A 15,145-nucleotide genomic window follows, 5' to 3' on the forward strand; every position below is an offset into this window, starting at 1 on the left:
AGTTGTCAGCATAATGGATTATTGTTTGACGGGCGCCACCCAAGACAAGGGAGCCGGCACAGAGTGGAACGAATGTGTGTGCATGGTCGGCCTCTCCCCCGGGCCTCCGTCCTCTGACATGTTGATTTATATAGTCACGATTCTTCCCTAATGAACTGACCACACCAGGGTCATTGGCACCTCCGGCTGAAGAAACTTGGCCTTTGTTGGCTAGAAGAAGGCTTGGGAAGGTTCTGCTCTGAATTTCCTGGTTGGTTATCTTGTCACTCAATGGCACTGTCGCATTGTAACACTGTTGTCCCATTGGTTCATCAGTTTGCTCGAGTGGGCACCAGTAACGTCTCCATTGTGAGACTTGTTGTTACTGTTTTTGGCATATCAAATACGCCATGGGTAGCTTGCCAGGCTTTACCATGCGGGTGGGATACTCTGGTAGCTTGCCGGGGCGCTCCAAGAGGAACAGAGGAATAAAACCTGGATTGGCCACATGCAAGGCAAACGTCCTACCCCCTGTGCTATCGCTCCAGTCTAGTGACTGTATCCTCAATTATTTTAGTAGTGAGGAGATCAAAACTGCAGTGTTCAACACAGACCGTGCAGCCTTTCTCATATTTTGTACAATCTATCTGAGTTGCCAATTGAAGAGCAAGTTTCTGTCAAAGTAGCTCACCCTCACTGGTGTCAGGAATCATCACTCAATGGCATCACCTTAAAATGTGTCATCTGTGAAAGGACAAAACAGTCGCCGCAAACTCTTGAATCCTTACCACCCCATCAAAAGAGGGGCTCCACAGGTACAGACCCTTTGTGTCTGAAGAAAACCTTCTCTAGGAGTGGAAGGCAGATCTAGGGAGGAAGATGGGGCCCTGCATCCATCCCCTAAGCTCCCCCACAGTGGGCAGCCTAATGTTCTGGAGTCTTTCAGAAACCCCTTGCCAACTGTGATCCTTGCTCCTGGAAACTGCTCGAAGTGTGAGACTTGCTTAACAACAGCAATAGCAACAAGAGAAACACAGGGAGGAGGCCGCCTCTCTCTGTTCTCACAAGCTATTGGGGTATTGATTGAGCTATTTGCAAAGGACTCTGAGTTCTCTGGAAGAAGCGTGTTGGAAAATGCAGTGATGGTGGTGTTGGCAGAGATTTCAGACAAACTGTGCTGAAATACGACTCCAGAAAGACCAATGTAAGGCTGGTTCATTTACTAGCCTGCCCCCGCATGGCTGTCTCCCATCCTCCGGTCTGGTCCTGTGGTCTGAGGTATCAGTTCTGGGTGAAGGAAGAGGTCAGGGGCAGTCTCAGAAAAGTAGGAGCAGACTAGAGACTTGGCTGGCATCAAGCCATCACTGAAGGACTGTGGACTGTGGCATTAAGTGGCCAGTGCTCAAGGCCTGGCCCTACCCAATAGCCTGCCCAGTAGACAGCAGGGCACCTGCCCTATTCCTGTTGGACATCACCCTCTCCTCTTACTGAGTCACAGTTCACCTTCCGTGCACTCATCCATGTCCTTCCCTTCTCCGCATGCTCCCACCATGGTTTCCTCCACACCCACTTCTGAAAGTGTCCTCTGAAGGTCCTTCAGGGTCCGTCCTCACACGGCCGGGGCTGCACCAGGCCCTGAGGGAAAATGAACTCAGTGTGCCTGTGTTTCTACGAGAAACAGCTGAAGAGTCCAGCAGTCCGAGTTCAAATCCTGGCTGAAACTCCCACTTTCTAGTTGCATGGCCTCGGACGCCTCTTTGATTGGTCTCTGTGGTACGATGGAAGTCACAGCACCCTCCTAGGCACAAGTGTGCCTACGGCTTCTTCTGATTCCAGTGTAATGGTGCTTGTAAAGCACAAAGACGTATCTGTGACTCGCTTCATTCTGAGCGATTATGCTCAGGGTATAATGCCCAGGCCCTAGTGCCTCAAATGCAATGACTATAGACTGGAACTCATCCTAGTATTCACATTGGTATCACTGTTATCACTGTCATCCCATTGCTCATCGGTTTGCTCAAGCGTGCACCAGTAACATTTCATTGTGAGACTTGTTAACTGTTTTTGGCATATCGAATATGCCACGGGTAGCTTCCCAGGCTCTTATTTTATTTATTTATTTATTTATTTATTTATTTATTTATTTATTTATTTATTTATTTATCTTTAGTTCTTGGGTCCTAGCGTTAATAAGTTCTGGAGCGATAGCACAGCGGGTAGGGCATTTGCCTTGCACGCAGCTGACCCGGGTTCGATTTCTCTGTCCCTCTCAGAGAGCCTGGCAAGCCACCAAGAGTATCTCACCCACACAGCAGAGCCTGGGAAGGCACATACTGGTATTACAATATAAATATCATTTGCATGTATAGGCAGAGCCCTGAGAAGAGAAAGGAAACAACAGTGGTCCTTTGTGATTTTTTTTCCCTCTGACAGCTTAAATCACAGGGGCTAGAATTTGGTTACTGTTGAATAGCTCTTGTTTGTGAGTTTCTCTACAATTGTTCTTTTTCATGTTGTTTTATTTTGTTTTTATTTTGTGCTCTTCCTAGTTGTTTTTCCTTTTGAAAGATTTTTTTTTTTTAAATCTCATATTGGTTGGGTTAAGGAGAGGAATTTGGGTGTGTGTGATTAACGTTACCATAGAATATAAACTCATACTGGGCCATTGGAGCAGGGAGAGAATGGTTTGGAATATACAGCTGTGAGATAGCTCAGGGCACACGGTCACCTGGAGCGAGCCTTCCTTTGGCAGTTCTGCTTTTTCTTTACAGTTATTTGTCCTCCCTTGCTTAGCGGGCATTCTTCTTGATAATAGAGCTTTCCTGATTTGGTAATCCTGAAATCATTTCCACTCGAGTGACAGTAAATGCATAATTCTTTCTCTATCAATTTTAAAAGAATTGGACTTAATAGTCACATCAAATGGTAACAGATGAGGTTTTTTTTTTTCTAACTTTCTCCCTGCATTGATTTTTTTCATGCTTTTCAATACGTATAATCAGCTGTAATAATTTACTCTGTTTGATGCTTTAATCATCCATTTTGGCCAGAGGGGGTTCAGAGACCTGGATTCTTGGTTCCGAAGTCTCATGAACTAGCTGTGTGTATCTTTGACAAGCCGTATAATAGGTATTTGGTTCTTTTTTTTCTTTGGGGTGGGGGTAGGGCCTCCCAGGCAGTGTTCTGGGGATCAGGGCACCTCTCCTGGCAATACTCTGCCAGATAGATGGTTCGGTACTTGAACCTGGCAGCGCTAGGGCCCCTAGAACTTACCAGGTCATGCTTGGGGAATCCGTAGAGGTCACATAGTCCCTGGCTTCCAACTTGGGCCCCTCAGTATGTGAAGCAGGTAGCCCTGACCACTGAGCTATTGCACTTATCTATATTTTATTTACTTCTTGGTTGATAGGGCAAGGGGAGGCCAAACCTAACAGTGCTCAGGGATCACTCCTGGCAGTGCTCAGGAGACCCTATGTGGTGCTGGAGTTCAAACCAGAGTAGGCTACATGCAAGGCAAGTGCCTTAACCACTGTACTATCTTTTTTTTAATTTTTTTACAATTTTTTGAATCACCGTGAGATAGTTACAAGCTTTCATGCTTGGGTTACAATCTCACAATGATCAAACACTCATCCCTCCACCACTGCACATTCCCCACCACCAATATCCCGGGTATACCCCCCCCTTTCCCACCCTCCCTCTGCCTCTGTGGCAGACAATATTTCCCATACTCTCTCTACTTTGGGGCATTATAGCTTGCAACATGGACACTGAGAGGTCATCACGTTTGGTCCATTATCTACTTTCGGCATGCATCTCCCATCCCGACTGGTTCCTCCAGCCATCATTTTCTTAGTGATCCCTTCTCTATTCCATCTGCCTCTCCCCTCCGCTCATGAAGCAGGCTTCCAGCTATGGGGCAATCCCCCTGGCCCTTGTCTCTACTATCCTTGGGTGTCAGTCTCATGAACCACTGAACTATCTCTCTGGCCCTTACATTTTTTGGTTTGGGGGTCACACCCAGCATGATACTTAGATTCTGCTCCTGATTTGGGTGTTCAGGGAGTTCTCTCCTGGCAGTGCCCAAAGGACCATGCCAAGCCAGGGAGCATAGCTGGACCTCCTGTATGCCAGCGTGTGCTTCACCCCTGGAGGCTGCAGCACTATTTTTCCTTTTTCTAACACATGGCATCGGTGTGTGCCACTGACAGTGCCTCGTTAAATTGGATTAATGAGCATGAATTGCAGCGCTTGTATCAAGGTGTTCAGGGCAGGAGTTAGTCTGAGCTCAGCCAGGACTGCCATCGGCTCTCCAGAGTTAAAATTCTGAGCTTCACGGAGTGGTGCACCGCCCCTCCCTCCAAGCACAGGACAAAGGCCCCGCCTGTGTCCGCGCCTCCCCCGGGCTGCTCCCACCCTCACCCAGTCAGCTGCCAAGAGGAAAATAAGGGACTGGAGCAATAGCACAGCGGGTAGGGTATCTGCCTTGCACATGGCCGACCCGGGTTTGATTCCCAGCATCCCATATGGTCTCACGAGCACTGCCAGGAGTAATTCCTGAGTGCATGAGCCAGGAGTAACCCCTGTGCATCACCAGGTGTGACCCAAAAATACAAACAAAAAAGATAAAATAAAAAGAGGAAAATGAAGTGCACTCTTCGTCCTTCTCTTCCTCCTCCTCCTCCTCCTCGGACGACTGTTACTGTGACAATAATAATACTGCCACCAGCACCACTCCCAATAGCCAGTCTGATTCTCCTCTACCATCTCTTTCTTGAAATTCCTGGGTTTCTTTCCACATAATCAGGCCTCCTCAAACCTCAGGACCAGTTTAGGTTGCCCCATTTCGGGTGTTTCCATCCCGAATCCCAATCCTTGCCCCAAAGCAGAACCGAAGTAATATAATATTTCCCTCTAAGGTTGGTTGCCTCCTATTTGAATCCCATCAAATACGGTGAGGCCATTTCTTAGGAAGGCTAATACTGCCCTATTCATCAATCTATTTCCCCTCTCTGGGTTCTGTTTTCTACATTTCGCCATAGAATTAGGCAGAGTTTATTATTTAGCTATGGAATTATATTAGTGTGAAGCATGGAAGTCAACAAATATTTTCTTACCTAATATTAGCTAGAGAGACAAGGAGGTCTCCCGGGATCTCATAGCCTAATTAAGCCCAACTGTTGTATGCTTCTTTCCCCTCTCCTGCTATTTTGTTCTGATTTGAATATACAATCACCACCCCCTAAATAAACCTCGTAAAGAGCCAGCTGTGCTTATGAGATTCGTTAGGCCCAGGTTTTATTTAATCATAAATGAGTCTCTACCTAAACGCTAAAAAAAATAATATTCGTAATTTTTATTCCACACTTTCCCAAGTTTTTAATAGCATTTTGTAATCACTTACATGAGTTCTGAAGGGATAGAGTTTTCTTGATTCCCAACAAATGCGTCCTGTGTTCTCTTTGTATGAGCAGGTTTATAAGCTCTACCTGACTCTTGAGCCTGCCAAGCAAGACCTTTGGAATGTGTTTCCCTGTTGGCTGTGTACCTGTCTTTCATGCACGGTGAAATTTCCAGAAGTTCATCTCCCCTTTCTTTTCTGAGCAGTAGAATCCTTTGATGCTGCCCTGGAGTGGATCGTCTCATGATTCGTGGCATTAGGTTAATTTGTTGGATTTTTCTTTTCTGAAAAGAGAGGAAAAAAGAAAGTACTCTGTGACTTGTGCTCTCAGTGGGACCCCTTGCCGTCTAGCTTCTGGTGGCCTCACAGCCCATGCTTCTGACCTCACATACTTCCCATTTCCTTCCACCTATGGAGACCCCCGAAATTCCATGAAACCCCCCCCAATTCCTGCTCCTGCTGCTCCCTCTATGTCCAGCTCTGTCCACCTGTGCATCCTTCTTTCAGTGGGATTCAGTTGTCACTTCCCTCTCCTCACTCTCTGTCCCTTTCCATCCTACCCCATTGACTCCCCTCCCCTGTGCCCCTACAGCTTGACACGACACGTGGGTCACCAGCATAGCCCTAAAGCACTTTGTTGGACTTATTTGTGAACTTGTCTCCTAATGCCATTATCTGTGGTCACTGGAGGGTTAGGGATCTTGGCTCACCAGGGTTTCTATCACTTACAGTTAAGCCTAGTGTTTGGCACACAGGAAACGTTTAGTTAATAAATATATGTAAGTAATCCATTAGTTAAGTTTCCTGCTCCTTACCTAAACAGCTTCTCATCCTTCTCAAGAGTTTGCGTCTTGTGGTAATACTATTACCTCTTCATCCTAAAAAAAAAAAAAATACACCAAAAGTGAAAAGCACAGTAACAGGATGCACATTTGTGGGTGAAATCCTCAAATAAGGTCTCAGAGGGATGTCTACTCATGCATACCATGGTTGGGCGTCTGTTGCTTAAAGCTGAGATATGGAGTGGAGAAGTAGCTCAAGTGGTAGAAGAGTCCCTGAGTTCAATTCTTTGCCCATGGTGTCCCCCAGGCACCAACCAGAGCTAGTCCTAAGGAGCCCCCAAATAGCACTTGGGTAGCAGATATAAAGAATTCTGACTGAGATTTTAACAGATTTGATGGAGTTGTGGAGAGATGGTGTGAGAGAAAGGCAGGGCCCATAGCTTCCCAGGCCTGAAATGGGCATGACAAGAAATGAGAGTGACAGGAGATAGCATAGACTGGGAAGGAAGAGGCCTGGGTGCTGAGCCGTTTCCTGTTATTGTTTCTGTATGAGTGCAGCCCCACACATGTCATTGGGTCCTCGAGTCCTCGCCAGTGTATCAGAGAGCTGGTGTGTGTGCCTGTGTGTCTGTGTGTGTGGGGGGTGGGGGGGCGGTCATACCAAACCACCTTCCCAAGCACAGCCACAGCCAATGGAAGAGACATACCAGGAGAAATGATGCTCCAGTGTTCCGTTACTTCTGTAGCTAAAAGGCCATCAGATGCCGGCTTTGCCTCCTTCGAGTCCCAGGAATGCTCGCAAATGAAGTTTCCTGAAGCTCTCCAGTGAAGTAACCATTTGAATTAGGGCAGCAACGTCCATGTTCCTGAAGCTTGAAGCCTGTTTTTCTCTGGTACTCACATTAGCATCTTCCTGAAGAGCCCCGGATTGCCACGAGGCTCAAAGGTCCAGTCATCTTTCTTCATTAAATTTTTCACAATTGCCCGACCAAAGAGCTGGTCCTGGTAACACTCCCTGTTTCGTTCACATTGCTGCTGTATCTCTTTAATAAACTTCAGGTGTTTATTTTTCATAGCAACTTGTTGTTGTTAACATTATTTTTTTTTATGAGCTACCCTGGGATTTTGTTTTCCTTTCCTCATTTTTCATGTCATTATCAGACTTTATTACCTGGTAATAAGTTGCAAGAAATGAGGACTGACTTGTTTCCAAACAAATAGCAATCATTCGTGATGCATTTAATAAAAATTATAATGAACAAAATCGGGGGTTACTTATTCAGAAGTCATTATATTCAGCAGCAACAAATCCCAAAATTAATAATGAGTCGATAAATCATTTGCATGGCCAAGGAGACCAACTAAATAAAAACAAGAGTAACCCTGTTAGAAATCAGATATTTTCAGCACTTATCTGTCAGAGTTACCAGTGTTAGAAATACTTTAAAAAATGGGACGCCCCCTCCCCCAAAAAATATAATTTCCATCATTTGGCCAACTACTGTTTTCCTGGACCAGAATCTAGCAATTGATTGCCCAGAGGGTCCCAAGACAAGGCAAGCTGACCAACAAGCTAGAAAATTGTATGTAATCATAGAACAACTCAAAGGGACTGAGCACAGGAATTAGCTTTGAACCTTGGCGTTCTAATCATTCCCTGCCAGTGCCTCCTGTTTACCCCAGAGCCAACATTTCCAGAGGATGGAATACACGCAGTCGGCACTGTTCTGGTCAGTTCTAACCCTGGACTGAAAAGAGACCGGACTAGATCCACCCAGAGATCTTAGACTGCAGCAGCCCTTGGTATGTGCCTTCCTGGCCAACATGCCAATGGCTCTATTTGTTAGTATGTTCATGTCATTTGTGCCATTTCACTTGCTATCCCGAGCGTCCTGAAAACCGTGGAGAAATTATAAACAGGCAAAGGAGGGAGAGGAAGGGAGCAGGAATGACAGGAAAAGGACACCAGTCTTGCTTCGGAGAAATTGACCATAGAGTCCAGAAGATTCCCCCGAGCTGAAATGACCTGCCAACGTTTCACATTACTCCCTGAGTGGAGATCAGTGCAGCAGGAGAATACCTGAATGAAGGGACAGGGAGGAAGAGGAGCCATAGAATTGCCCTCGGATCTATTAGCAGGCTAAATAGAGCCATAAGAAAAGAAGGGGCTACCCAAAGCTGCCCCCAGCGTTGATTACCAGGAGCACAATAGGAGATGAATCAGGCGCTCTCAATAATCCAAATAATCTCCCTGGGCGCCTCTTCCCCTGCAGTGTTTTAGAATTTCAGCAGGCTTTGTTAGAATCGCTGAACCCCACTCTCCTCCCTTCACGGCTGCCCACGTGTTGCAAGGGCATCCTGTGTTCTGAATCCAGATGAGCATTTCAGATTCTTCTTAGCAGCATGGGGACATGTCGGCAAGCAGAATCAATTCCTGTCACTCACACACAAATATAGAGGAACGGGATTATGGATCAGGGAGAAGCTGCAGAGCTTTAATCTTAAAATCAATACCAAAAAGGAAGTCCAACTTGTGGGCATTCTATAGAGACTGTAATTTGGTTTCGTGTGGGGCTTACCTTATAGGATGCGAGGACTCCTTCCTTTTCACCTTTTCTCCTTCTGGTTATTTTACTTGGAGGGGCGGAAGAAGAGCTGGATGGAGGTGCATTTAGGTGGTGGTGGGGAGGCGGGAGGGAAGGATGCCTGAAGAGGAGAGGGAAAGAAAACTCTGGAAACAAACCCTCTTGAATTAGTGTGCACATGCTGACTCATACTTCAGGTTGATCCTGTGTTGCCTTGAGAGAAAGCACTACACTTCCATCTTTTGTTTTTAATTTAAAAATAAAAAAGATTCGCCCAAGCCCTGTGCTTGTCACCTATAGGCATAACAAAATACCTTTTGTTCTTTCCTGGGTCACAACCACAGAAAGAAATTTCTTCAATGTTGATTTTTATGGCTAAGTCTGCCATAGTTTATGGCATTCTGTATCTAGCCAGTTAGTCAAAGGGTTTTTAGGCTCCTAAGCAGGTAATATTTACACCAATGCAATGCTGTTCCTATTGGAAGAACCATGAGCTAATAACGGTGATGAGAACCCAGCCCAAACCTTTAGAAATTAGTGCATATGCTGCTTTTTTTTTCGAATGTGACTATTTTAATGCATGTTTATTTTTTGTGGCAGTGAAACCGTTCATGAATATATCAGGTACCAAAAACAACTTATACATTAAATACCAACATTTTTTTATAATTTTATTTTTATAAAGCTGTTCACAATATTTAATTATGTTTAATATTTGAACACCAGTCCCACCACCATTACACCTTCTCACCACCATATTTCAGATATTTCCATCCTGAACCCCAAACCCTGCCCCCAAAGTAGAACTGAAAGAATTTATTTTTGCCTTGCTTGTTATGAATAATCTGCTAAAAATGATCCAAAAAAGGTTTCTTAGATGAGAGTATGTGAAGATTGTTTGTTGTATTTCACTCAGGAGCCATTAAGCCCTTCTATAAGAGATTAGTAACGTTTTGTTAATGGTTGAACCTTGTATGTGTGTGTGTGTGTTCATAAATCTGTATAAACATATTTCCCCCTGTGATTGGTCGCCTTCTACTTTACACCCTATAAGGAATAGATTCACTCATGGGTGAGGCTTGGCCGAACATGCAGAGAGCAGCCGTGAGCATGGAGGCAGTTGAGTTATGAAAGTTTGGGGCTGCCAGGGCTGGCTCCGTTAGGGAGGGGAAGGAAACTCACCTCCTCCCCGCTCCGTGTTGCCCTGAATGAAACAGCGTGGTGCAGGGTCGAGAGACATGTCTATGGTGTACTGTTCTATACTCTTTTCCAAGAGTTGAGTCTCTGGGTCATGGCCAGTGGTGGGATTATATGGCACTGGAGACAGCTTATAGGGGTGACTGTTAAGCTGCTGGTAAAAGGGGGAGATGGGGGGAGGTGACCCAATCCCAGTTCCGTCCCAGACATAAACACTGGTTTTCTGCATGGTCCCATCATGGTAAATTGGGCTGATACTTTTCCCCTTGAATATTTCTCTGATTCAGTATTTTTTTTCTTTTTGGGTCACACCCGGTGTTGCACAGGGGTTACTCCTGGCTCACGCACTCAGCAGTTACTCCTGGTGTTGCTCAGAGGACCATATGGGATGCTGGGAATCAAACCCAGGTTGGCCACGTGCAAGGCAAATGCCCTATCCACTGTGCTAGCACTCCAGCCCCTCTGATTCGTTTTATAATAGGTGCAGATCTATTTGGACAGTGTTTCTAGAAACAGTTACAACACCAATACATTAGTCTCCAGAGAAAATGCCATTGCTGCAGGCCAGAGACAGAATAAGACAGAGACAGCCAAGCTCAGAGGCAGAATAGTGGCGAGGAGATCCAGGCCTCGAGGACTCTCTTGGTTTCCTTCCGTCAGTCTATTTCATCTTTAAACTTGATGATGAGGATGACAGGACTCACTTGAGAGATAAGGCATGTCCAGAGGATAAGAAGAGCTGAAGCACTTAGAGGACCTAGCACCATAGTTTGCACTTGTGAGAACCCAATAAACTATTCATGATGATCATGATTATTATGTGAGTCTCGAGGGAGATAGCATATGCTGTGTATGTGAAAACATTCTACAGGCTGTAGGGCACAATACAAATGTTAAGTTGTTGTTCTTCATTAGATGGATGGTTTTGAAACTTTGAAAGCAGATCACAGAAGGTTTTTGTTGTTGTCGTTGTTATTTTTTCCCTTATACTACCTGTCTCAAAGGCCAGAGCTTTGGTAATCATACCTCTGGCTCCAGCTGAATATGCATTTTCTTGCTTAAAAGACACACAGAGATCTCAGGGATGCTGAGAATGTCATAAAATCTATTTGAAAAGCTCTGGCCTACATCCTGACACTAAAGAATACTTTCTTGGGTCTTTGGAAGACCAGCTTCATGCCAGAGATTTATTTCTCTATTGCTTTAAAAAAAATTATTATTATTTTTTTTAATATTCCACATTTCCAAGAACATTGAAGTATCTTAAGGGATTGTGACCTTCCATGCCCGACACCTCTCTGGCTTATACATGAGCTCACGGGTTTCTGGGGGATCTTGTTCTTTCCTAGAGCACCATCATCGTGGAGAAGACAGTGCAGGACCTCATGAACCTGATGCACGACCTGAGCGCCTACTCAGATCAGTTCCTCAACATGGTGTGCGTGAAGCTCCAAGAGTATACAGATACCTGCACCATGGCCTACAAGTAAGTCGGGTTTCAGTTACTAAGCAGCACCCCCACAACAGCTAAAGGGGCTCCCATTGTAGATGTTGTTTCCCTAGCCTAAGGCTCCTTCAGAGTGAAAGAGGACCCCTATGACCTTGCCAGAGGTGTGATGAGAACATGGGCCATAGACCTTGTACCCTAGATCCCGGTCCAGTCTGGCCAACAGAGGAATTGAAAGGAATAATGGACAATATTCCTGTCCCTTGTATCTACTGTCCTGGGAAGCCTGCTTCATGAGCTGGGGGGGAAGGCAGCTGGAATAGAGAGGGGTTCACTGAGACAATGATGGTTGGAGGAATTGTTTGGGATGGGAGATGTGTGCTGAAAGATAAAGGATCAAACGTGATAACCTCTCAATATCTGTATTGCCAACCATAATGCCCAGAGGGAGAGAGAGAGAGAGAGTATGGGGGAAATTGTCCGCCATGGAGGCAGGGGGAGGCTTGGAAAAGGGGGTATACTGGGGACATTGGTGGTGGAGAATATGCACTGGTGGAGGGATGGGTGTTTGATCACTGTATGATTGAAACTCAAACATGAAAGCTTTGTAACTGTATCTCATGGTGATTCAATAAAATAATAATAATAATAATGATAAAATTTTTTAAAAAAGAAAAAAGAAAGGGATAATGGGACAGAGTCATTGTTTTGGACTGCCACAAGGTCATTAAGTGCCTCGCTTGTTAAAAGGTAGGTTGCAGCTCCCCTGGGGGGCATCATATCACTGACGCTAAAGGTCATGAAAAAATTTATTCTGAAATTTATGATTTGCTGTCAGTAAATATTTGCTTTGTATTCCTGTGTCACATAAAAAAAATCTGTAGAATAGGGGTCACTACTTGTAAAAATGCTAAGAAGGCCTGTCTTAGAGAAGATATCAGCCATAATTATTTCGGAAAATCTAGATCATCAGACTTTTCCTTCTCCAGGAAGATCTGGGTCTTGGTCAGCCTATCTTGTCACAGTGCTCTTTAGAGTAAAGCCATTTTATATCCTTAGTCACCCGGAATAATCTGTGGTATTATTTCCTTCCTATTCTTTCCAATGTCTTACTCCTGGTGTTGGATCTACAGCCTTCCTATTGTCACAAAAGGAATGAGAACCCTGTTTTCAGCATCCATGGAAATTAATAACCACTGTTACAGACTTGAAAACCTCTAGTTTCCTTTTCTGATTCCTTTTCTCTCGAGTTCAAAACTCTCTCTGGGCTAGTAGAAAAGATCATAGCACTTCTCTCAAAAAGCTAATAATCGTAACAAATTATGGTCTGGTTGACAAGACCTGAAACCATTAGGGAAGTAAAGGACGTGTAATAAAACATGTTGTGTATGTGATATATAATTAAGGATAGATAGGTACAGTGCAGTACAAAATCATATGGTGCTAGCACAATACAGAAGATAAGAGCAGAAGGAATAAAAGACCAGCGAAAGAAGGTGATTGGAGTCAGGATAAGTTTCACAGAAGGTGATTTATATGCTGGACCTAGAAAGCTGAATGAGAGTTGGGGCGGTGACAAGAATACAAACAGGCATTTCAGGAGTTGAGCAGAAGCTCTAGCTAGTTGCTTGATATTCAGAAGGAGGAAGAAAGAAGGAAGTTTGATCAAAGCATCAGAGTTTCTAGTTGAAGGTGGAAGGAGATACTCTTGAATAGGAAAAGTAAAATCAAATCACAGTGCATATTTTATTGGGGATGAGGGAGCTGGGAGTGGGGGACATATCCAGCAGTGCTCTGGGGCTATGCCTGTCTCTGTGCTAAGGAGTGGCCCCTGGCTGTGCTCTGAGAACTATGTACCATGGCAGGGATCGAACCTGCGTTGGCTCCATGTAAGGCAAGCAGGCTCCTTACTCCTTACCTTTCATCTCTCTCCCTGGCCAGCATCTTAAAGAGTTAGACTTGGAAATTTTTATATTGTATAGTAAGAGATCCAGGAAGCAGTGTTACAGGAAGATTAACCTGGCTGGGGAATACAATATAGATTAATGCTTACCCTGCTTTATTCCAGTAGCAAATAGAATTTATTCACAACTACAGGAAACTGATCCATATCAGAGAAAGATGTGCTGCCACTCATCTTTAACTCATCTGGTCCATTTATAATTTATAAAAATGATAACATACTTAGATTAAATTCACGCATGCAATCAATAATTATCTTTTGTACCATCAGTTGTACTGAATAAATACAATGGCCATTTCAGGAAAAACTAATTCATATTTTCGGGCATAAGTATATATTCCATTGTGACAAATTACATTAAAGAATGTAATGGAAGTGATGATTTAAAGAGGAAAGTGAAAAATACATAGCTCTAGAAGAAAAATTTATTCATATACATTTATTTTTTAAATATAAAATGGAGGTAACACGGTGACAAATCACTATGGTATTGTGATTAGATGGATATGCTTATAATAATGGTTTAAAGGTGTTAATTTACAATATTCTGAAATTATATGTTTTGCAACCATTTTAAATCATGCTTAAATTATATAAAAAACTAAGGGAGGTTTTAAACTGTAGAAAGGAGAATATTTTTATTTGAAATTCTTTAAAAGTATATTCAAATAAAAATGGTGAAACTTCCTGTGTCTTGTAAGACAGGGATTTATGGACCACTGTAATATGTATTAGAAAATTATATTTCAACTTTACAAAATCAAACTCCATACCAGTTGTACCCAGTGTCAGTTCTACCAAATGCAAATCATATGGCATATTTTTATTTTATTTTCCAGTAGAATTTTTTGGTATTTCCCCTTTTTTCAAATAACTCTTTGTTAATAGAAATATTATTTTTCTATCCTGCCACTTAATTTCATTCATTTATAATTAGTAGCTGCTTTCTTTCATAGACTCTCTGATTTTCTGTGTTATCATGTCATCCGCAAATTATGACAGTTTAGTTTCACTTTTTTTTCAGTTGGATTCCTTTCATGTGTTTTTCCTGACTTAGTTCAAAGAGCATATTTTAGGTATTAAAACCTAATTGAAATATTTAATATTTTACAATTATGTGCACTCTGAGAACATTGTTTTAAATTTACCTTTGTTACTTTGATTTCCATTTAATTGAGTGTTCGAAGCAGTATATATCTATTTTATTACATTTTCTTGTGGGCAATGAATAATTTTTTTAACCAATAATTTTTTAGCAGAGATTAATGCTGATAAATAATACCTCTGATGGCAGTGTACCTAACATGCCACGGAGAGGTAAAAATGACTCGAGTTAATCTCTCTGGTTTTCTGGTAAAAAAAAAAAATATATATATATATATATATATGCATATACATATACAGTTCCTTTCAAATAAATTTTTTTCGTTTATACAGCTTGGCACCTTATTCATTGTAGGTGATCTTTTTCTCATCATTTCTGATCCCACCTCTCAACATATCAAGTGATGAAAAGCTTAGAATATCCACACAGCAGACTGGTTATTTTTGAGCAATTTCTTGTTTTGAAATATTTACTCTTCGTTAGACATACTCCAGTTTTTTGTTTGTTGCTTTGCTTCCAAATCACTTCATCCTTGTACATGAAAACCTTTCAGACATGTGAAGATTGCTCTCATGAATCATTTAGTCTTTTTTACACCCTCCAACCTCCCGACCCTCCCCCCCACATACACACATATGGACTGTATAATCTTTTTTCTGTTCTATGTTAACCTCAAGGTAAACTGA

General features: G+C 43.1%; 1 protein-coding gene across 1 annotated transcript in view; it reads left to right on the forward strand.

Annotated features, from left to right (window-relative positions):
* The window catches only part of EXOC4 (exocyst complex component 4), an 858,640-nt gene that overhangs the window by 660,276 nt on the left and 183,219 nt on the right, over window positions 1-15,145 (forward strand). Inside the window, exon 12 of the mRNA XM_004608252.3 lies at window positions 11,294-11,430. Coding sequence (XP_004608309.1) covers window positions 11,294-11,430 — 137 coding nt within the window. The remainder of the gene's footprint in view (window positions 1-11,293; window positions 11,431-15,145) is intronic.

The sequence above is a fragment of the Sorex araneus genome, chromosome 1 (assembly GCF_027595985.1).
Source record: "Sorex araneus isolate mSorAra2 chromosome 1, mSorAra2.pri, whole genome shotgun sequence".
NCBI classification, from domain to species: domain Eukaryota; kingdom Metazoa; phylum Chordata; class Mammalia; order Eulipotyphla; family Soricidae; genus Sorex; species Sorex araneus.